Here is a 25,599-nt window from a genome sequence, read left to right as displayed (position 1 = left end):
AGTCTATCAAATAAAAGCCCAGATGAGACAATTTAACATGAATTGATCTCTTTTTGTGTCTCTTCATTCCTGTAGCATTCTAGGTTTACTCCTTTATCAACTTAAATGATGAGAAAAATATATATGTAGGCCTCACTGTTTGAACTGCTCTATTAAATTATATTCCCTGAGGTCAACATTAGAAGCCATGAGATGAACAATGTTCGGCATTTTCATTTTACAGCCAAGGCTGGTCTTGTCTATTCTATGTTACTGACTGTTCCTTATATAATAGGATTCCGTTCAGTTGTTTAGCAAGCAAGCATCAGTGTGATCATGAGGCAGTTCAACTTTCTGGGCTTCAGTTTCTCATCTATAAAGTGTGGGGGACTGATACCTAAGAGGTGGGTTTTGTGTGGATTAGAAACAGATATGTTAAATTACTTAGCCCAGTGAATGAAAGAGAAAACATTTTTTTTGTGAATAAAATTTACAGTATAAGATGATATGGAATAACATTTATTTCAATTATAAATTTCTGACTTGAAATCTTAAGAAAATTAAACCACAAAAATCTGGGAAATAATGCAAACAGATGTTAAAAGCGATGATATATTTTGGTTAAATGCCCAGAAGCTAAAAAATTATGGAAATAAATTCAGCAACTCACCTTTCCATTTCCTGCAGAATGCTTTTGATGTCTTTGCCTAATTTAACTTTTTTCCAAATGGAATGTCAGAAATAATAATATCGACACTGTCTGAAGGAAGTGGCAATTCTGAAATACAGAAACCAGAGAATCCTATTATAGTAAGGTTAAATATTGTAACCTAGATAATGAGGAAACTGAAGTACACAATTATTTTTGCATATTAAATAAAAATTAGGGTTGGTAATATTGCTTCTATTTAATCACATGATCCTAAGATGCTTTCTAAATATATAAAGATTAATAGTAATTACTGTGTTTTATCCTTTGAAAAAATGGTTTTTCAGATGTTATAAAATGATATGTTAGGTGGAATTTAAATTAATTAGAAAACTCAATTCTCTAGACTTATTACATGCATAAGGGGTTGTGAGATTCAGGAAGAAATATGTAGTCTAGAAAATGTCTTTACAAAATTATATTCAATAATTATCATTTCCCTTTTCATTATTATGCATACATTTTTTCAAGTTCGATCTCTGTCTATAAAAGAATCTACAATCTAAATATTTTTCAAGGGAACTTAAAAAGGTAAAAATATCTATATAATCCTAAATTTGGAGAAAATGCTACAAGATCAAAAATCAACACCATGAATATCATCACTAAATGAAACTAAATACGGTAACTGGTCATTAAATTTCTTGTTCCCCTTTTCTTCACAGCACTTCATTTCCATAAGGCAACATACCCAACCTTCACACCCACATTTCCCCAATGTGTCTTCTACTTCCCACCTGTCATCTCAATCAAGTATCCATAAGGTAGAAGGTTTCTCAATTTTCAATGCAATGATGAAAACTAATCTTGTAGAAATACAATAAAGTTTAAATAATCTTTGTTAAATACCACATAAATTTTGGTGGTTAGCAGGAAATTGAGACAACCCCCGCCCCTTATCTGGCAAAGTCTAATGACCACTTGCTAGCTGTCTCCCAATCCTAACCCTTGTGTGGGAGCAGCAGAAAAGTGCACTGTTAGAAAAAAGGAAGTAGGGTAACAGTCTTTTAAACCCAGGCAGGAATTTTTTTTTCCATTTTTGTTTGTTTTTCAGTTCTGGGAATTGAACCCCAGGCAAAAATTCTGCCACTGAGCCAATGCCCGCCCAAGGTATGTTTGACTTCATGTGCTTGGCTTTAGAGTGCTGATACTAGACACATCTATTTCAGCATTTTTATACTTTTTGCAAAATGACTAAATAGACAATAAATAATGAAGGAAATCACAGTTATCAAATGTTTTATATATAAGGAACCACATGATACTTTACTCAACTTTGCTTAATTGCAAGTCTTTCTTCTGCCTGATACCACACACACACACACACACACAGGGTACCTACCCATGAATTAAATGATAAGTTGCCCAGTTTGTCCAGGTTTGGTAATGTTTACTTTTTTCCCTTCTGGTTGTTCTCCATTTTAAAAATATTGTATACTTTTCTAAACTTTTTTATAAATAACTTTAGAAGAAATAAAATTCACATAGGTAGACAAGAATAATTTTTTAAAAGTTCCAGAAATAAGCAGTGGCATCTTCCAAATGGGCACAAAAGAATCTAAACTTCCACTGCTGTGGTGTGTAGGGCAGGCTGTGGTGTCTGATAGCCTGCTGTTTGGCTCTGTTATTCACTAGGGGACTCTGGGAGGGTACTGCCTCAGTTACCTCATCTGTAAAATGGGATGGTAGTATCTACCTTAGAAGTTAATAAGTGAGGTAACATATGGGAAACATTTAGAACAGTGCCTGGCACATGGTGAGCACTCAATGGCTTCTAGTTATTTTTTAGTTATTATTTAAAATGTCCTCTCTGATGTCTGTAGGAGATGACAGTCAGGTGGGGCCCAGGGGGCCAGGATCCTTCAAAGGTTCAGCAGAAGAAACTTCTAAAACCATGAGCACCTAACCCATAGGACTCAACACACAGTAAAACCTTTTTAATTATTAAATACTTTAAACTGCCTGTGAACAATTTGCTTGTAACTAAGGAGATAAGACTAAAATAGAAATAACTCAAAACAAGCAAAAATCATTTTTTAAACATCTCTTCAGGATGATTGAAGAACATGAAAAAAACTTTAGTTTGAAAATACTAGTTGCTCTGAACAAAAGAACTACTCTATTTTTCCCCCTTTTCTGAGAGAAAAAAGGGTAAAAAATGCCTAAAACGCAGGATTATGGCACCCAGGTATTTTCTTTCAGTAGGTTTAAGGGCCTTCAAGGTATCTTTTTCATGCATATACTATGACTAGGTTGGTTGAGGGCTTTTATAGGATTGATCACATCCTTCTTCCTAGTTTTCTCCCTTATACTTTTTGCTGTTTGTTATTCTTTCCAGTGTTCAGGTTTATCACATTTATGTTTTGTCACGTAACACTAATTCCCATAGTTATTTAAAATTAGTTCTGTATTTAAATTAATTCAATACTCATCACCAATTATTTTCCCTTGACTTTCTTTGTTCCTCCGATGATTCATCTCTTAAATGTCTGGATTTTATTAAAAATTCCCCTCCCCCAAAAGCCTATCACTGAAATGTTGCCTGAACTGTTTCATATTGAAATATCTGCTCAAAAATGACATTTTGGTTATGTGTAATATTTCTGTGTCACATACTGCTTCAGTAACCTTGTAAATAGGATCTCAGAACCTTATAAATAAGCACTATTCTATTGGCAATTGCTCTATAACTTTGCTTCTTTCCATTGTGGTCAAAATAAAATGTGAAGTTCACTGCATTAGATCATTGCCTTCCCTTGTTTAGTTGCTGCTAGGAGATTTTTTCCCTTTATGTTTATTATTCTGTTTGTCATTTCAATGAAGTGTGGGAGAGTACAAATCCTTCACTGAAATTTTCATCTGCCATCTTAATCCAGAAGTCTATAATAATTACATAAGTACCACGTAGTGTGGCATGTGGATTGGTTGCCATACAAACAGTTCAATCAGGAACACTGCCAAGAATGAAGATGCTATAAGCAAAGTTTATACTTATGAAATACTACTCCATAAATTGGCTTATTACGCGGAACCTAAAAATAAGGTATCCATGAGCATTTTAATGCGCTTTTAAAATGTTAATGTTAAAAGTAATAAGCAAGATAATTATTTGTGATATGTATTCATTCACACACTGACCAGCTTTTTTAGCTGCATTAGTCGCTAATCCCATGTCATCACTGGTATTTTTCTGAAGAATAAAGTGTTTTTAAAACTAGGAACTTTAAATCTTTTTTTTTTTATATAAAACTGCATGTGATCTTCAAAGTTTCACTTTCATGTTTAAAAAACTTCTCTTAAATTACAATATCTTTATTTGAGAAAATACTTTATCTACATATGCTAAAGTAACTCTAGAGATGAGAGCAAATTTTGTAAAATGGAAGATACTCTTGATTCTTCTCAATTCTTTTTTTTATATGGATAATATAAAGATTTCAGCCCTTAGTTCACAGTCCTTCCAGAGTGCCTTTGACAAATATTTCCACAACACAAAATTCAAGTTGATTCTACTATTCTTTTGTTTTACCAGATTTAGATGCTGCAAAATTAAGGCCTTCTCAATTTCATTCCATTCCATTCTAGAAGACACAGATGTTTAATTAAAATGATGAAAGTCATCAGGAGAGTCTTCCCATAATATATCCAAAGTATATTTACAGATTTTGAGAATTAAATCTTGAACATTACTGAGCTTGCAATAATGTGTTCATGTCTTTCTTGGTGTTTTTAGAGATAGATTTAAATGTCTTCTTGTTACCAACTTTGTTTTTAATAACTGCAATTCACTAAAAAATTCAAAATCACAGTTCTGTTACTCCATTTGCTGAAAGCTTTGATTACAGAGTGACAATGGATTTTGAACAAAATGAAACCAAAATTAGGTAACTTGTTTATTTTTTAAACAAAGTGTATAGCACTATTGTAGGACTGCTTTACAAAGTAGTTGTTCAAAGCTTAAACTTTTAAATCCAACTGATGATATTGCAAAGAGAGAAAGTGTACTACTACCATATTGAAATACAGTTTTGTATCCGAGCAAAACTTTGTTACAAATAGCTTGCAGTTCAGTTACTCTGTGTATGTTTAAAAAATAAAGTGCTGATTATTTTGATAACTTAAAGTTTCTATATCAATTAACAGAAGGCTGTAAACTGGAGGTATTATGAATTATATGGTACCATGTTAAATTTTAGGTACTTTTTTGCTGCACAGGTTTTAGCAAGATACCAATTTTTCTCATGTTTTGGTCTTCCAAATTAATCCATAAGGGGAGACACATGCAATGCTAACTAAATTAATAGTAACATTCACAAGGATGTTTCATTTTTCAAAAAGAAAAATCCTCTACGTTTCCAAGAATTGTGGGGAAGAAAGCTGAACCCCTACTGGAATTGACTTAATTTGATTTTCTTTGGAAGCATCCAAAGATATTGATACAAAATGGGCAATATTTGTCGGCAAAGGTCTTCTAGTGGAGCTAAAATATCAACAGCCATAGTTTCATTTTGCCTATGCGCATGAGAAAACTTGGAATTGAATATGAGCAAAATTAATTTAGAAGAATAGTCATTTAATCTAAATGAAAAGTCATGCTTCATGGAGTGATACTTAAATGCATCTTCTTCAGCTTCATGTTATAAATAATTGGCTTTGGCCAAGTATTCTTAAAATAACCACGAGGTTTTGAAGTAAATGCTAGCTGCTGCCATAAAATTTTTTCATTTGGGCCCTCAGCCGATGGTAAATGTCAATAGACAAGTTATACGTTCATCATTAGCTTTCTCGAGAAATGGAAACTCAGTACCTTTTCATTTAAAATGCCCTTTTAAAAACTTATTGCTGCTGAAAGTTTATTATAAAACAGAAGTGCTACTGAATGATAAAATGATACCACCTGATCACATAGTACATACAATCATGATGCTGCACCGTTAATGAAACAGCCTTGGCTTCTAGGGCACTCTCTCTGTGGTAGCTTCTTGTCCCCCATTTCCTACACATACTTCATGGACAACCAACCCATTGGGTTCCACTTTCCCTGACACTCCAAACAGGAAGCCGGGCAGCTTCCTGAATCTTGTAGAAGATGGCATGGGCCACAAGATGCCATGCTGAAACAGCAGGGGCCAAGGCAGCAGGCAGGATGAGTGTCGAGGAAAACGCACTCGTGTGCAGGAAAAGGCAACCACACGTTATGGGGTGCTGAGAAGACATCGCAGAAAAAAGGCTATCCTACTACAATGAACAACACCTGAGAACAAGCACAGTAGTTGCAATAATCTTGTTTTAAACTCTACCACTAAAGTGACAGGTGACGGCCTCTATAAGGTCTAATCGGGAATGCTGGAAAACATTCCCTTTTACCTACTTATGCTTTTGGCATTTTAACTAGATCCTAAGTGTGTTTCTCTGGCTCAAATCTGATTGTTACAGCTTCCATCTTATACTGAGAATGTAAATCTATCCATAGACTAAAACCCAAACAGTGACTAATTGTTATTTCCTTGGATAATTTATGACATAATATTCATTTGATTCTAAATTTCCATGATGATTAACACTCAGAATAAATACATACAATTTCTTTTTTTTTATACTAGTACAGTTATAAAACAAAGTGAATGTTACTTTAAAAAGTAGAAAAAAGTAAAGTCATTAAAGTACAATAGAGAGAATGAGATTATGATTGTGTAGAAATATAAACCATGACGGGTGTTTCTTAGACATAACCACACTTACAGAGGTCTTTAATTCATGATATATATTAGGCACTATGCCATATGGGTTAATGTATAAATCCTCACCAAAGCCCTAGGAAGTAGTATCATCTTCATCTTGTAAATACAAAGAAGACAGAGGTTCAGATTTCTCACACAGCCACACAGAAAAGAAACAAAGATAAAGCCAAGATTCACACATGCTCTTAGTTACTACAGATAAAGGTGTGAGATCCTGAAATCTGTCAGTATTAAAAAGGGATTCATGGATCTCTGTGTTCTAAATTGTATTTATGATTATAGTTGTTAAAGGCAAAACCAAACTAACAAAGAAAATACTTTAGTTAGAATATTCAACTCTAACGTAGAGATATGCAGTAGAGGGCTGATAATTAGAGTTAATACTGGTTCTGTTAGTAAGATACACAGATCCCCAGACTGAAATTTAACATCAAACTGTATGATGATAAAACAGCTTACAATAGATGATTTAATCTTTCTTCCTGAAAGCCATTCTTAAAATAAATAATTCACCAAAGAAAAATCTATAACATGAAAAACATTCAACTCAGTAATAGTCAAAGAAAGGTATTTAAACGAATCAAATTTGTAAAGTTTTAAAAACTGTAATAAAAATGGTAATGCATCAATCAAGGTTTCTGGAAATGTGCACCAACTTCTGCTGCCAGTTTGGTGTGACCTATCTACTGGCCTCCCCTCTGCCTTCTCCTGTCCTAAGGGTGCTGGTGTTCAGCTCCATGCTCCATTCCTCATGTCTACAGGGTACTCTGGAGAATGTAAAGGTTCCAAACCATTGCTCTGGTTGATGAATTGATTCCAATTTCCTTAAAGACCTCAGACACAACATATTTAAGAAAATCAGGGTCTATGAAAGCTCTTGATTTCAGTTTGATCATCTCTTAGTTTACTTTAGAAACTTGTGTCTTACACAGAGTCTTACTAGAAACCTTGACAGAATGGCTAAAAAAGCAGTCACTGGCCACAATCAACTGTGAGATCTCAGTGAACCACATAACTTCTTTGTGGTTGCTTTATTAAGCTTTTACACAAAAGTCATCTTAATGTTTTGTTCTGCTGATACTCATCTTTCCTACTTTTCCTTTGTAATAAAAAATTTTAAACAGTATTTTGTTCCTCTCGATTATAGGCTTGATACCTATTCGGTGCCAAGAAACTCAAATTCCTTAGCTGGAAATTAGACATGACATTTTTAAAGGAGAGGTGTATTAAGGAAAAAGAAAAAATAAAGGAATGTGAGGTTTCTCTAAAATAATCTGAATACTATGGATGTTAGAGATACGTTACTTCAACAGGACTCTACAGACTTGATTCCCAGTCAAGTTTGTCACTGCTGATTTCATAACAGTCAAGAGGTGGCAATGGTTTCTCTACCTCCTAGGTGACCAACTGTCTAGGTTCGCCCCAGGCCTTTCTGGCTTCTTGAAAGTACTGGTTTAGCAAACTGGGACAGGTAGTTATCTTACTCCTGCATATACTGGGGATACTGTCTAAGGTGAGGTAAGTAGAAGGGAAAATAACTCAGAACAGTTTATATAGTTTATCTGAAAGAAATGAAAATAATAATAATTATACTGCTCTCTTATGCCTCTATTAAATGGTCCCAGAGTGTGAAATAAGAACAATTCAGATGTATAAATACCACTTAAAAAGGCATGCTTTTACTTAAATGCTTATGTAAAGTATATAATCGTTGCTTCCCAATCATAAAACTTTTGAAATATTAAAAAGTTACAATTCTGAAAGTATTAGCCCCATAGATATATTATAAGGTACAGAAATTAAACCTCTACATATAGAAAATGATTCTTGCTTTTATTATCTTACCTATAACAGAGACTTTAAGTAACTCAATTTTATCCTTAAGGCCTGCAGCTTTCAGATTGTCACATGCACCAAGTAACTGTGAGTCGCTGACATCAGCACCCATGTAATATGCACTCTATGAGGAAAGAAATCCATGTTTTAAGTATAAATACAACTGTTAGATATTTTAGAAGTTAAGGACATCTTGTATTTTCTCGAAATGGTGAAAATTAAATTAATAATTTTAAAAATTCAAGTTAAAAGAAAATTTATAGTGTTCTTTTGTAAGAATACTAAATAAATTAAAAATTGGAAGTTTTCATTAAAGTTTTAAAATCTGTTAACATTTTACCATTACAAATGCCTAAAGAATTTTGGGATTAATATAATCTAATCCCCATGATTAGTTATTGGAATCCTGTCACAGAGAAAAGAAGTAACACAACAATTTAAATAAACCCTTCAGAAACTATTTTCATAATAGTGAAGGGTATTCATGTAATTACAAATAATCCCTAAACAGACAATATACTTATAAATAATTGGTAAGTTACTAAACACACTGATTAAAGTAAATACATTACTTGGTTTATGCCAAACTTTACAACTTACTGGCCATTCTTTAGCAGCTTCCAAAAGTATTGTTCCAAGTCCACACATTGGATCTAAAACAAATGCACCAGCCTATAAATAGAAATATGAATTTGGTATTATTAAATCTACCATAATAGGTCTACCATAAAATAAATCTCCTTCTAAGCCTGGAGGAGTCCATATTTCAGGAATAAAGACTCCTTTTCATACTTTAATAGGTGTTTCAGGTAGTTAAAGCCCTAGAACAGGAATGTGTTTGCCATGTTTGAAAATAAGGAGGGAGCCCCTTGTGACCAAAGCACAATGAGAGAGAGGGAAAAGATGGTGGTATTGTCAGGGAGGTAGCCAGGGGATGCCATCCAGGAGAGCTAGGGTATGCTGCGTGTACAACAACCCTAAACCTCAGAGGTCTAAACGAACACCCAGCTCATATTACACACCTACAGTAGGACACCCGGGCCTTCTGCTCCTCACTCTGGAACCCAGGCTGATGAAGCAGTCACCATCGGAGTGCTGCCAGTACTGTGGCACAGGGAGGGAAGGCATGACAAACTGTGCTGAAAGGTGCCACATCACTTCCACCAGCACTCAAATGGGTGAAGCATGAACTCAGTGGTGCACGTGGTTTCAAGGATCCAGGAAATCAATCCCATATGCATTTAGGAGAATAGGAATTTGGAGGAAAAACTAGTCAATCCCATTCTGGAGATCACATCATGTCAGATCTCGTAGACACTGAAAGGATTCTAGTGCTATTTTTAAGGATGAGCAACTAGTAGAGGGTCTGAGTAAATGAGTCACGTGCTATCAGGATATAGGATATTTCAAGGGGATCATCTGGCTGCTCTGTTGAGCACACACCATAGAGTGCTAAGAGTGCTAACCAGAAGCTAGACAGGGAGTCCAAGGAGGTGATAATGGTGGCCTGGATTAAGAGCAGTATTGATGAAGTGTTTGGATTCTGGAGATATTTTTAAAAGGTGGAGCCATAAGGAAGAATCAAACATGGAATGTTAAAGAAAGACAATAGTTTAGAATGACTCAACATTTTTACTTGAGCAATGAGGAAGAGCTGCCTGTTACTGAGATGGGAAAAGGAGTTGGGGAGAAAAAGATTCTGAACATGTTAATTTTGAGATACCTCTTAGTCTTTCAAGTATCAATATCAACTGAGTCAGTGGATATATGAATTTAGAGTTTAAAAGGGTTTGGGTCAGATATAAATTTGGGGCCAGTTTGTTTGAGTGCTTATGGTATTTAACACAGTGGAACTGGATGGGATCATCTAGGGAAGTTAAAAGGGAAGACTGTGTTAGGTCTTGGAGATCTAAATACTGATGTTTGGAAGATGAAGATCCAGATCTGCATGTTGAAAAGCAGCACATATGAATGTAGGAGGAGAACCTAGTGTGGTGGTTCTGAAACAAAGTGAAAAAAAAAAAAAAAAAAAAAAAAAACTATTTCAAGGACAATGGTCACTTGTTAAAAGAAAATGAGCAGGTTCCATGGTGTACTGGTGATGAGGCCCCATGGAAGTGGGTACACAAGAGAATGGAAAGAAAAGAAGCAGAGAAAGGAGGTGGTAGCTGAATAAATACATGAATCTGGAGAGAATTCTTGTTTCTTCAAGCTGCAAGATATTTAGCAAGCGTACATGCTGATGCCACAGCCCCAGTACAGGGAAAACATCCTTAGTACACGAGAGGAAACAGAATCCAATATCCAAGTACTGGAGTCAAACAGACAGTTCACTCCTGTAAAGACCACAATGCAGAATTGTGTGGGCACAGATGACGATATGCTGGTAGATTTTGTAGGCAGAACATGCTGAAGTTCTGTCCTGATTCTAATACTTAAGTTAAATAAGAAGGAAGAGTTACTAGGAATGGAATAACCATATAACCTAGCTATTCCATTTCTTGGTATTCATCCAAAAGAAATAAAGTCAGCATACTACAGCAATACAGCCACATCTATGTTTATAGCAGCAAAATTCATACTAAGTGAAATAAGTTGACTCAGAAAATCAAGGGTTGGATGTTTTCTCTCATATGTAAGCTAGAGCAAGATAAAGGGAAAAATGGGTGGGGGTGATCATATATCATAAAGCTATAGGGAAGATCAGTGGAGTAAGAAGAAGATGGAGAGGGAGGGAGGAGAAAGGGAGGACATGTGGAATTAATTTAACAAAATCAAGCTATGTGCATATGCAGATATGCCATAGGGACTTCCTCCTTTATGTATATGTAGAAAGCACCTATCAAAAATATAAACAAAGGAGCAAAAGGAAGATTAGTAGAGTTGAGGGAGGAATGGAGAGAAAGCGGGGAAATGGGGACTGAAATAAGAGTACATCAAAGTTCATGCATGTGATTTTGTCAGAATGAACCCAACCGCTATGTGTAACTGTAATGCTCTAACAACAAGAAAAAAGACCAAAAAAAAAAAAAAAAAGTCACAAGTGTGGATAAGCATAGGAAATGATTACAAGAATTCAAGCTGTGAAGGAGGGAATAAGGACAGGTGGTGAGTGACCAATAGCAGGTCAAATGACTGGAGGTACCTGGAGAAATCCTTAGGGAACCAGTGGAAGCAAACAGGAAAGAGAAGGTAGTTAAGAGCAGAAACCATAGTGGGTCTAACTATGTTGCACAGTCTGGTCTTGAACTCCTGGGCTCAAGTGATTCTCCTGTTTCAGCCTCTGGAGAAGCTGGGACTACAGGTGCATATCACCATGCCAGGGTAAAAACAAGATTTTTGAGAAATCTGGGAGGGCTATCGTTCTGGGTATGATAAGGCCTAGGATCCATCCAGGGCAGATCCTTGGAGGTAGGGAAACCAAAATACTAAGAGGCAGGTTATTGACTTTCTATGAAGATCATAAAGAATTACAGGGCCAGGGATGTAGCTCAGTGGCAGAGTGAGTGCTTGCCTCGCATGCATGAAGCCCTGTATTTGATCCTCAGTACCGCACACATGCAAATTATGAGAGGAATATGGTTTACACTGTAATAAGATTACAGAGAGTGAGATCTGTACATGACTGGGATGCTCTAAAGGTATGTGCTTCAAGGGCACTGAGAGATTCTGGGCAGAAGGGAAGAATGAATTATCCAGAAGGGGTGATAAGGAGCAAGCAGGACACCTACCCCACCTTCAGGCCTAGTGGTACTCAGATGTGGGAGAAAAAACATCCATCACTTGATATAACTACAGAGGAAGCAGAGTCCTCAGTGGACAGCCAGGTATCAGGCAGAGCCAGAGGGTACCTAATGGAAAGAAGCAAAGTATTCTTCAGGAGAGAGAAATGTTTCCCTGGCACTAAATTCTAAGGAGAACATAATATGGAGGGGAAGTAAGTTAACAAAACGGCAATTTTGTTTAAAATTAATAGTATGAGAATGAATTATGATTTTAAAATGTGCCAGGCATTATGTTCTTCCCCTGAGGTCTGTGTTCAGTGAGGTAATCTGACCTTAGATAACTTTAAGTATCTTCATTTTACCTTAAGATCTTTTCTACTCATGACATTTGCAGACACAGACTACTTCCCAGACATAGAGTAGTATTTCTGATGCTCAAAATAATAACCAAGATTTATTATAAAACTCAATTTTCCTTACTTGTTATGGTATATAAGAGAAACACTATGGGAAATGTGAAAAATGCCTGACAACCCCATTTTGAAATTAAATCTTTAGTTGCATTGGCCTACCCAAGGCTGAGCTGTCTAGACACTGCTCTGGGTACAAGCTCCAAGGGGGCCCTGGGATCAGGCTGGTATTGAGTCATCTTCCTCTTCTCACATGCTTTCTCAGACCTCCTTTGTTGGTAAGGAGACACATTTGGAGAAACATTTCTAACTCTTGGTACAAGCAGGCAAACTGATAGTAAGGAAAAATTTTTATCAAGCATTACCTTTGGATATTTTTGATCATTTGTTTTTGACTTTTCTGAAAAATACATGTTTATATTAAGATAAAAGTAACATTTCAAATTTGTAGGTGGGTATATAAATTTATATTTAAATATAAACTTTGAACCACCAGCAGTTTAGAAAAGATTAAACTGTAATCATTCTTCTTTCCTCACCCTAAATGAAATTTGGGATCAAGATTTAAATCAAATAAAGAAAAGCATATGTTCTGGGTACATGGTACTCTGATAGTAAATCATCTACTTCTAACCCCAAACTATTAAATTTTGTTGAACCAAGGATGGTCAGAGATACCATTTACAGGATTTCAACCATTGAAAATACTTCAGTAACTATACTGTGGCCCTAGTGAGTCAACAGAGAAAAATAATGGGACATCTAAAGGGATGTGGTTCCCTTCCCAACGTAATAGAGCTAGAGGAGGCACATAAAGATTTGGATAAAGAAAGTAAGAGTGAAATGTGACACACATACCTTTCTGAAGCTAAAAAAATATGGTTTTTAAATTTAAAATATCAATAAGTGAAGTAGATGTTAAAGCAGAACATGTTAAAGAAGAACATCTCTCTGTGACTATTATTATAACTCGAAAGATAATGTTCAAGAATAATGTGAAATGCAGAGCCAAAATACAAGGAGACAGAAATCATGTGAAAAAGGATAAGTGACTTGGAGGATGGTCAGGAAGCTTTGTTCATGTTCATAGCAGTAATTTCAGAAGTAGGAAAAAAGAGGAGTTCAAGGTTAAATTCACCAAATAGTTGAAGCAATAATAACTAAATAAATAATGGCAGAAAGGGTTCCTGGGCTAGAGAAATAATAAATAATAATAAATAATTATATACTCCATATTATTACCATAGCAGCAATGAATAATTAGAACAGTGCAAGACACTGTTCTAATTGCTTTATTAATGCTAATTCCTTTAGTCTTGATAAGATCCTATAAAAATGCCATTTTCATCTTGCAAATAAGAGACTGAGGCACAGAATTGTTAAGTATCTTGCCCCAAACTTCACAGCCAGTAAAGTGTTGGAGCTAAAATTAGAACCTAGGCAGTCAGACTCTAGAAGGCAACTCTGGGCTAAATAGAAAAGACACATATATAAGGAGATTCTGGCAAGATTCCTGAACTTTAAAGAGAAAAGTCTTACAAGCTTCCACGTGTAAAGAACGAATTATCTATAAAGGAAAGAAAAACCACAGTGGCATGGGAGGGTCATCTACAGACAATGGAACAGCATCATGGACTTCCAAGGAAGCACCACAACTCAAGAACCTTGGCCCTCACAGAGACAGGTGCACCAGAATGAGAGGGAGGCACTTGAGGACAAAGGAATTCAAACAGTATCTTACTCAAACACCAGGTGTGAGAAAAACACCCAAGAAAAGACAAGCCAAGCAACAGATAAAACCAGAGCAGAGGCTTGGAACTGGGAGAGGCAAGAGAACAAAAACAGCAAGGAGTACTACATCTTGCAGTACATCCTTGTGTGTTAGGACTTCTCTATGCTAATGCTCAGGCGTAGGCTATGATATTTAAGTGCTAGAAACGTTTGAAACAGAAGGGGCAACATTAAGGAAAGTTCTGATTTATAATAAATCATTTAATTTAATCTAGTAGCTGGGGTTGGTAGAGGAAAGGGTAATAATGTTTCAAAGGTCACATTGTAGGCAGTAGTACAGAGAAAAGCATCCTCTAAGGGTCTCACCATACTATGGGGGAGAGGGAGAAGTTGGTAAAAATTCCTGTCTAGGTGGTAAAAACAGTGTGTCTTGGCAGATGAAACCAGCTGGTATCCTGTTTTAAAGTAGTAGTAGAGCTTTGTGTTTAACTGAGAGAGCTGGGAAAAGGAACTTCAGACTAGCACAATAAAATTTCCAAGTGTGGGGGAACAATGGATTAGCAGGTAACTTCATCAAACTAGCACACATAAAAGTAAAGAGAGGTGGGTGCAGTGGTGCATGCCTATAATCCCAGCACTTGGGAGGATGAGGCAGGAGGATCTTGAGTTCAAATCCAGCCTCAGAAACTTAGTGAGTCCCTAAGTAATTGCTTTATTAACGCTAATTCATTTAGTCTTGATAAGATCCTACAAAGATACCATTTTCATCTTGCAAATAAGAGACTGAGGCACAGAATGGTTACGTATCTTGCCCCAAACTTCACAGCCAGTCAAGTGCTAGAGCTAAAATTAGAACCTAGGCAGTTCTAAATAAAATACCCTGTCTCTAAATAAAATACAACAAAAGGGGCAAAAAGAAAAGAGTAAAAAATATTAATAAGGAATAGGGAAAGTTAAGTTTAAAGTTACTGAAGATCAAGAGGATTTTATATAATAATAAAAAGGCATGCCATGATGAAATAATGTGTACATACCAAATCACATAGAAGCTAAATAATGCAATAACTAATAAAAATGCAAAAACTTAATAAAATTATAATAACATGAGATTTCAAAATAGCTCTTTCAGAAAGGAGCAGATAGTAACCTAGTAAATAAAGGTCACAGAGAAAACTTCTTAATCAGAAAACAAAATTCTCTTATGTTCATAGAACATTTACAAAAATTGATCAAGATCTTAGTTACAAAGAAAAATAAATTTTAAGATGTAGAGGTTTGGGACTGGGGCTTGCCTAGCATATGTGAGGCACTGGGTTCGATCCTCAGCATCACATAAAAATAAATAAATAAAATAAAGTAAAAAATGTTAAAAAAAAAGATGTAGAGGTTTAACAGGCCACACTTTCTGATTATGACAGATATCACTGTTGCAGTTTTAAAGTGTAATGGCAATCAGAAAAAGTAAATAAATGAATAAGTAAACAAATACAAGAAAAAGAAAGCAAGCAATCAAGATGTCCATCAATAAGAGATGATATAAGTTAACTATGGAAGAGACTGTGCTTATAACAAAAATAAAAACATTTTCCTTACCCTAATTTCTGCAAGAGATGCCATTGCCCACGCTATGGTGGATCGAAGTCCAGCCGACTTGATGTAAGTTCTGCTGGCTAAGGGGATTCTATAAAGAAAAGAAGCTGATTGTATACCAAATATTACTATAAAGAACAGAATATAAATAAAATGATTAATCTGTCTGTATCTAGAACCATTTTAAGATATTCATCTAATATATCTCAAGTATTCTCTAAATTAGAAAATACTTTAACCTTATTCAAAATACCTTCTCTAATGGGGACTTTGTTTAACCAGCCAAAGTGGTACTTCAAAAAGATAAATTCCTCCGAAACTGAAATTTAAACTCTCATGTTTAATCTGTAAAAGTTTAATCATACACAAGGGAAATCTTTCTCATTTAGTATTTCCTTCTCTTTCCATATACAACAGATCTTTATTTTCTTCTGGAATCAAGAGGAACACTTTTTTGTGATGTAGGTGTAGTATCGCTGAATGGATGCTAACCTTAAAATCTGTTTTCTATAAAAAGTCAATTTTTTAAGTTTGCTTTTTGCTCATTTGCATCTTTCTTAAAAGATGAAACAAAGCATGACAATCTATTGTCTAAAATCATTTACTGAATGAAGGGACGCAGCATACACCTTCCAAATGAGTTTACTGGTCTCTGTTCTATATCACTTCATTGTTACTAATCATTATTGTTACTATTGGTGTTTCCAGAATTGATAGAAATTTTCATAATATATTGTCAAAATATATTATTTCAACTTTTCTAGTACTATAAGCAAACAACATCTTGGAAATGAAAGTAGTTATGATTTCAAGAATTTGTGCTGGTTTGTTCTGGGATAGGCTTGTTCTGACACCAGTAAGAGGGCTCTTCAACAACATTATCCAAAGACACAGTGTTCTCCAAACTCTTCTTAAAGACTTTCAATGGAATTCCAGGTATAAAATTTATTGAACATTGATTTCTTCCATGACTTTTATTTCTCATCTTTCTTTGATTTTAAATTACTCTGTCCTTGTTTATATTTACTGCAAGCCTCTTACGTGGTTAGAATAAGATGATATACCCTTCAAATAAAACAGTATAATAGTATGTCACTGTAATGAGAAAGTTCTTCAGGGCAAACCCACAGGAGCTTGGCTTTTTAATAAAGTTTTTTTTTTTTTTTTCCAGGAAACACAAATTCACATTATAAGTAATACTGTATCCACACATTTGAAATCAAGGATGTAAACTGGCAGGTGAAAAGACTGTAAGAATATTTCTATCAATTAATCACTTCTACAGGGTAAGCCCTGTTGGTAATTCTACAGGCAACTGTCATGATACAAAACACTTTATACCCTAGACAGCAAAAATAAATAAATAAAATAAATAAAAAATAATAAAAATGACACAGTATGGAAAACTCTTTTCTTTTTTGTCTCTAAATGTTTATTTTTATTGATTCTTTTTAGTTAGGATATATTTTGACATAATCACAAAAGCATGGAATATAATTTGCTCTAATTCAGTCCCCAGCACTCCCCACCCCCTCCCCTGCTCCTCTCCCTTTACTGATCTTCGTGCACTTTATTTATAGTTTTATAAAAAAGTAGTGTCTTGTGGATATACCTGATGCTGGGATCCACTGTGGTGTACTCAGGTATGTACAAAAAATGTTCAGTCAGATTCATTTCACTGTTCTTCCCTTTTCCAGACCCTCCTTCTTTCCCCTCAACTCCCTCGCTACTCTGCTGATCTTTCCTCTATTTTGATGAAATTCCCTCTTCCTTTTTTGGAAGACTGTTTTCATTTGTATGTACTACAAAGTTTATATTACAAAGTTCTCTTCTAAGTAGCAGGGATTTATGCAGACCCTTCAAATGTTTTGACAATTATGTATATATTTTTACTAACAAAAGTTTTATTTTGTGGAGTCAACTCTACTAAAATGTCATAAATGTGAATGTGTTTTTATTTTGCTTAAAGCTAGGTGAAAGTAATCTGCTATTACTTCAACAAATGGTACCCGTTAAAATCAGTATAATAAAATTATTCAGGGGAAGACAGAATTCACAAACTCCTTGCAAATAAAAACAGTGCTGTACTTTCACAGTATCTGACTAATGTTTTAAATCAGATTTTAGCTGGCTTTTATGTAGTTCAAAGTCAATGCGTTTTTGGTCCCCCTTTTCACATAGATACATTTCTTCTTTATTCTTTTGCACACCAAGACAAATACACTCTTACCCACATCTCTAGTCTGGACTTGTCACTTGAGCCCCAGATCTTTATCTTCAGATATGTGCTTGGGCACTTTTACTTGGAGGTGAAGAAGTGCAAGTTCAACAGGTATAAAGTGAACACACTCTCCTCTTCCTCTCTCTTAAATCTTCATACATTTCTTAGTTTTCTTATTTCATTTGCTATCCATATATTGGGCACCCTAATCTATATCTTCAGTCTAAACTTGTCCCCTGAACTTCAGAGGTATAACTTTAAATAGCTACTTGGACATTTGTCACTGAATAGTTTCCTTTCACTACATTTCGTATCTCAGTGCCTAACACTAACATCCATTAGGGGCCTACATCAGAAATCTGAAAGTTTTTCTAGACTCCTTAACTTTTCCATGAATTCACAGTCCTTTTGTGATCCCCAATTTTTGCCTTGGTTCAGTTCTTCACCATTTATTGCCTGGACTATTATAAGAGTTTAAACCCTCTCTTTTTATTTTCTTGTTCAAAAATATAATTTCCTTAGTAATTTTCTGAAATCACAGATATGATCACATTACCCTTGTGTTACAAATTCTTACTGCTTTTAGAATGAAATCCAAGTTGTTTAACATGGCTCAGAAGAGACTTCATGCCTTATTTTTAACTGTTCAGTCTAATTTTCCACCCTCTCCCTATGTACACTCTGTCCCATCTGTACTGGGACTACTTGTCATCCCCTCACCCCTCCATGCCTCTGCACGTGTTATTCCTGTCTGTAAGAATGTTTCCTTCTTGTTTCTACTAATGAGCCCTTACTTATTCCCTTCAGGACTCCTCTTAAGTGATACTGCTTCATGTTCTTTGGCTCATGTCCTCCTTCAGCTAAATCCTCTTTCTGAATGCTGGTCAAGCATTTATCATTCATCTGTCCTACCACTAGACCAAATTCCTTGAACTTTGGGTGTCTGGCACAATGCTTAGCATTTGAAGTACACAACTGATGTTTCAAATGAAACTAGCTGGGTCAATAAATCTCACTCTAGTAAATGCTCACTCTTACTAGCTGCTGAACTTTAAAAAAACATAAAACAGATGAAATTTATTCAATACTTCCTATACCCCAGAAATAATACCAAACATTTTCACATGGGGTATCTCATTCAATTTCAAGCATAAGGCTATAAAGTAGGTAATATTATTTTCCTGATTTTATAAAAAACAGAGAAATGATAAACTGCCCAAACTTTTGTAATTAATTGAAGAGAAGGGAGAATTCAAGTCCACAGTTCTTATCCATTATGCCATCTATACTAGGTTATATGTACAGTTTATGTCCTATGGGGCACCTGATACCCCAATGTTTCTTTTCTTTAAAGAAAGTACAGCTCTATTATGAACACTCTCTTTAGGAACTACTAAAATACACATTTTGATGTGACCTTCAAACTTAATGTCTGTTCTATACTGTTTCATCACTTCTTAATTTTTTCTGTTCTGAGGGTCACTAGGTTGTCCCTTCTCCTGTCAAATGCTATCTGCTCTTCATGTCTTCATGTCACTTTTTTGCTTACACCCAGAAAATTGTTCTTTTTAGCCAACACACATCATCAAGACAGTTTCTTCCTTCACTGAGGTAGTAAAACTGACTTATCACAAAGCATATATTGTAATCTGATTTACAACCACTGCTCACTCAAGATCTGAGTCTTAATTTTCAGGTACATACCTTGTATCTGTAAACTTTTAAGTGCATTACCAATTAATATTTAAAATGTCATAAGCCTGACTCCTTGAGTGTTTCTACAAGCATGCAAAATAATTTGGAATAATAAAAAATAATGGCTTTAAAATGTTATATAAAGCTTTATATGTTTGTTAAATAAGAGTACGACATTTAACACTTCTGTATATAATTAAAAACCTAAAAAATTAAAAGACAGTAGAATAACTCTAACAATTTTCCTATGTACATACATGAAAATACCTAAGTGAATCCCATCATCATGCCCACTACAATGCGGTCCTAATTATAATAAGGTATATACCATGCTTGTATAATTTTATCAAAATGGATTCTACTGTCATATTCAACTAAGAAGAACCAATAAAAAAAAAAAAAAAACCCTTAAAAATTACTTTGTTCTAAGAATCTAAGTACACATCTGCTGCCCTTGTACTGATAGGGGTAAGAAGTTCCTAATAAGTCAATTTGCTAGACACTCACCTTTCGGGGTCAAAGTATTAAAAAATGTTCATGGGGACTGAGGATGTAGCTCAGTGGTAGAGTGCCTATGTAGCATGTGCAAAGCCCTAGGTTTGATACCCAGTGTTGCCAAAAAAGTGTAAAAAAAAAAAAATATATATATATATATATATACACACACACACATATATGTGTAAATTAAATAATTGTTTAACTATATTATAAATTCTATTAAAAATTTTCATATCTTTCTTGTTCTGTTAATCTTTCCTATCTTTGTTTTTATGACCATCAATATTATGCTGACAAATGCAATCATTTCTTCAGTCTCCCCATCCTGTCAGTTATTATGAAATCTTAAAATGGCAAAATAGGCAAAAGTGTTGAAATTAAAGTCAATCAGTTTTATGACTATTTTATAGGGATTACAGTCTGGTGTTACAAAAGGGCAGCCTGGAAACAGTTTAGGTATTGGTGTAGGAGAGCAGGATAGGTTTGGTCTGGAAGAACTTGTAAGGTGTTGGGGCAGGTGTGGTCCGAGGGAAACCAACAGGGCATTGACATGTGATGACCTCACAGGAGCTATGGGGCCAAGAAACTTTACTTAACTTGTAAATGTGATCTTTGTTGGTGGAGATGCTGATAGAGCCTGCCATATGGCTGGCAAACAGCAAGGTATTCAGCCATGCAACATTCTTAGATATCTACAACATTCTCGGCATTGTGCTGATCAAATGCTGGAGCTCACCCTTAGATAAAAGTTTTTATAATAATCTTAAACATTCAAAAACATATCCTGATTTAAGATTTCAGATGCATAAATATGAGCTTAAGGTAAATGCGTTATTCCCACAGGACTTTCCAGATTTTTAAAAATTCTGTTTAAAATCACCTAGAAAAAAGGTATTTAAATTACTTATGTCAGCAGTTATACATATAAAATGATTTGAAGTTGCTATTAATATTTACATGCTCCCAAGAAACTGGAAATTGATGGTTTTATCCAACCAGCTCTTTCTCCCTAAAACATGTACAAAAAATACCCGTTGCACAGTAGGAGTTCAATAGATACTTTTTAAAGAAACAAATCATTTGCATTTGTTATTATTTAGTACTCTGCATGACTAGGAAGACACCTGAAAAATTTAAAAACTAGCAATAACCTGTTACAATAAAAGAATAATGGCAATAAAATCTGGAGAAAATTCAAGATGAATTTAAAGAACCATGCTATATTTTATATTTTATATAAATCTCCAATATGCCAACAGACTAAAAATTTTAGCTTAAACATGGGCTTGTAAAGATCATTTAAAAATAGAAATAATTAGATATAATTTTCAATATTAATCATGTAATAAATGGATGACTATTACAAAATTTTTCATAGCTCCAACTGTGATCAAATCACATTCACTAAGCTCCATGAAAATACTTCCTGGCTTTAGCAAAGAACTCAAAATGCTTTGCCCTTTGCCTCCTTGATTATATCAATATTTCATAGGATACACAAAAAGCACACAGTTTTTAATTTCACAAACTCTTAAGGGACAAACCTAAAGCTTAGAATATAACAGTTACCTGAACACAGGAATCCCCACCACAAAGTAAATGTCATTTAGATGTATAAAGATCTGAAAAAGCAAACATAGAAGCTCATATGGAACAAGAAACTATACTATCAAATTAATGACAATAGCAAACTTTTATTTTCAACTTATGTGACCTATATTTTAATATGAAGTTCCAAGGCTTATTTGTCATATCTGGAAAAATGTTTCATAATCTTTTTTTTACCTTAAGCAGAGGCAAACTAAATTTTAAGAACATTACATAGAAAAATTCTGAGGTCAATCTTGCATATACATTATATGGAGAATCTTGTTACAAAGAACTGGAGATCTTTTTTTCTCAGAGATTCTTTTGTCACAACTGAATCAGATGTTTCAGCATTTTGGGTTAGAGACTTCCTAAATATACCACAGTTCTAACCTCAAGTAAGACTTGAGGCCACACCAGGCTGTCATGAGCTACAAATACCTGCAGGGTGACAGAAAACTTTCTTCAGGCCAAATATCTGGTAGCAAGGGTGTCCTTTCTATCTACTATCTCTAGGTGAGTTTTTGCCCCTTTTATTTTCTTTCTTCTGTTAGGCCATGCAGAAAGTGTAAATGCTTCTGTTACTAGTTATCCACATAGATTAAAAAAGTTAGAATATTACTTTTGTAGTCTGATAAGGTTTAAGAAAATCTAACTGCCACTTTGAACCTTAAGAGCATTCAATCCCTGATACTGCCACCTCAAGGATCAAACTCAGGACACCATGCCAAACAAGTGTTCTTTTTTGTGGTGCTGGGGATTGAACCCAGGGCCCTGTGCTTGTGAGGCAAGCACTCTGCCAACTGAGCTATATCCCCAGCCCCCAAACAAGTGTTCTATCTCTAAGCTATACCTTTGCCCTACAAAGTTATTTTTAATATAAGCAGTTTAGTCAGAATTGTCCCAGTAATGATACATTTTCATAAAAAAACAATTATCTATTGTGAATTGAGCTGCTAAGAACTTTGGATGGTATAGAGAAAAATGGGGCAGGAGGGGGCAGAGGAAGGAAAGATAATAGAATGAGAAAGACAGTATTACCCCATGTATATGTATGATTATGTGAATAGTATGAATCTACATTGTGTACAGCCATAGAAATGAAAAACTGGACCCCATTTGTGTACAATGAATCAAAATGCAGTTTATAAAAATAAAGAAAAAAAATTTTTTTAATTATCTAAAGTGACTTCATTTAGAAACTTAATTCCTCGATCAACTGAAATATCACAGTGAAACTTTCCAATTTTTACACTGTATGCACTGTAGCAAAATTACTTATTAAAATTATTTTCTATTTATAATTTATACCAAAGATAAGATAAATTGATCTTGTTTTTACATATCAAATGTAAGAACAGTTTCTCTGTGATAAAATTTTTTTCTGTCAATTTGCCAAATAAAATTTGTTAAGATTTGATTCTTCTGTCAATTTTTAGTCACAAATTTTATTACATGTGATTTTAGTGCTGTCAATTTTGTGTGATTGTTTTTATAGTCATAGCTATTCCTGCTTTCATTAAAGCTGACAGGAATTAAATTTGCTATTTTTAAAATAAGCTATGATAAAAATAAGCTCATAAAAATAAGTTTATGTATGAGAAAATAGTAATTCTGGCAGTGAGATGGAGTTGGGGAGACAGAAGAAAACTGCGAAAGAAGGAAGAAGGCAAGAGAACTGGAAAGGCAGGATGGGTATGAGAAACCCTATTTGGAGGGTCAAAATATTTTGCATGAAAAGATGGATGTGTATACCACATGGATGGATGTGAAAAATATCAAATAAAACTAAAACTACAGAACTATAAAACTTAAAAAAAAACCCCACATTTATTTGGCTAATTTTTTCTCCATTTAGAGCTCTATAACAAGGAATTAATTTATGAATTAATAAATCATGAGAATGACTGAGCCACCTGTCAAATTCATGAGATGGTTTTCAAACCAAAGAGGACAATGATTTTTGCTACCCCATGAAACAATACTATTGAATTTTATGCAGGCCTTCTTGTCAGTATTGACTTTCTTAAAATAATAGCTAAAAGTTCTTATCAAAGAGACGTTATGTATTATAAAAACTGTAGAGAGCATCTCTGCAACCTCACAATGAGGGCTTTATTCTTCAACTGTGAACAAAAAACTTCCTTCCTTTCAAATGTCTTTCTTCTCTCTCTTTTTTTTAAATCTGAATGTACTAGTACAAGTGTTTGCACTCTTCTACTGTTAGAGAGAAACTAGACTGGATCCCAACAGACATGGATTTTAACACTCTAAGGTAGAACTGAAAAGTATGATAAGATAGGTGACACTGTATTTAAAGAACTAGGTCATACATATAAAAATTAAAAATAATATTCATTACCTCTAAATTTGGATTCTTCAAATCTGCTTTCCATCCAAATTGCTTCATAAGAGCAATTCCAATTACTCTTCCTATCTCCTGGAAAGTAGCAAGTTATAGAAAAGATAAGAATATACTAAAATTGAAACTCTGAAGTTTAAACATAAGCAAAAACAGTCTTATAAAAAAATCAATATTATCTGGTAATTTAGGATTCCAATATTAAAATATTACTCCAAAGCGTTATTCAAAGTAATAAGGTTATATTTTATCTCCTCCACGCCCCCATATACCTGTGGCATTAATGTCTACTCGTGAATAATGTCTATTCTTGCAATTTTAGGTACATGAAATCATGAGATCATGACCTGATGAATATGGTCATTCTAACTTGTAGGAAACGAAAGCTAGCTGAAAGATTAACAATTTCAGATATTATTATCCTGTTTATAAATTACCAGATTGGTATCATTAGACTCAACTTTTAGGGTTTGATTCTAAAGTTGGCTAAAGGACTCAGACCAATGCCCTTTATATCCCTGAACTCTGAAAGGACCAACCAGTAAGGTTCTGTGATGGAAAATATGGTATTCATTTTTCCCTTAAGTGTTGACACCTACACTGTGTATTTGTGGTTCTAGGACCTGAGGAAAATCTCACTTATAGTACCTGGTGCAGAATAGCCACTAAATAAGCACAAAACTGTACAGAAGAGAACCCCCTCCAAAGCTGAAGACCATGACATCCGGATTTCCAAATGCAAAGGACATCTATGAATTTAAGGGAACTTTTAGGCACAAAATAAAAGGAGGTCATTACATGGAATGGTATACCACTGTTTTTAGGTACTTAGGGGTGAGTTAAAAAGGAAAATGCATTCTTGAAGGTACTGAATTAAGTAAGATTAGGCCTAATTACCTGACTGGGCTTATGTATCTGTTGAGAGGTTTGCATCTCATTGTAAATCTAAGGAGTAGTTAATTTATTCCTTTAGAAAATGGGACGCCACATCGGGAGGTAAGCATACCTGTGTAGTAAGAGCTTTTCCGATAGTTCCGCTGCAGCGACAAGAAACCCGGAAAGTCAGGTTGTCCTGGTTATGAGCATTGACTGCTTTCCCTACATCATTCTGACATTTTTCTTCTTGAAGTTTTTCTTGTCTAGTGATAGAATCTCTTTGCTCAAGTGCATTTTCTTCTATTCCTTTTTCCAGCTGGCATTCCTTATGAGTCTCTTGGATTCTTTGCATTTCTTCTACTTTTATTTTCTTAGCAATAATTTCATTTTGTCCATTTTCTTTTTAGTGGGTTAGTAGTCCTTTGAGAAAGTTTTTCCTTTTTCGTATCAACTTCAAGAAGATTTTTCCAAATCGAAATGGTATTCAACCAACTTCCTGGATCGTCATTTATAAGTTTTTGTATTTCATTAAGTACTTTTCCTAAATAAAGAAAATCTCACTTTAACCTAGCTACCTTTAAAGACCATTTAGTACATGCATCACCCCCAAATCTCATCACTTTATTTAAAATAAGTGTC

General features: G+C 34.6%; 1 protein-coding gene across 1 annotated transcript in view; it reads right to left on the bottom strand.

Moving 5' to 3' along the window:
• Window positions 1-25,599, bottom strand: part of Thumpd2 (THUMP domain containing 2) — a 39,484-nt gene that overhangs the window by 5,014 nt on the left and 8,871 nt on the right. Inside the window, 9 exon segments of the mRNA XM_047523568.1 lie at window positions 650-695; window positions 698-757; window positions 8,275-8,389; window positions 8,866-8,937; window positions 15,725-15,812; window positions 21,705-21,757; window positions 24,085-24,162; window positions 25,091-25,355; window positions 25,357-25,501. Coding sequence (XP_047379524.1) covers window positions 650-695; window positions 698-757; window positions 8,275-8,389; window positions 8,866-8,937; window positions 15,725-15,812; window positions 21,705-21,757; window positions 24,085-24,162; window positions 25,091-25,355; window positions 25,357-25,501 — 922 coding nt within the window.

This window comes from Sciurus carolinensis, chromosome 13 (assembly GCF_902686445.1).
Source record: "Sciurus carolinensis chromosome 13, mSciCar1.2, whole genome shotgun sequence".
Classification (NCBI taxonomy): Eukaryota; Metazoa; Chordata; class Mammalia; order Rodentia; family Sciuridae; genus Sciurus; species Sciurus carolinensis.
Note: the sequence above shows the minus strand (reverse complement) of the source record. Positions and strands in the feature narration are given on the sequence as shown.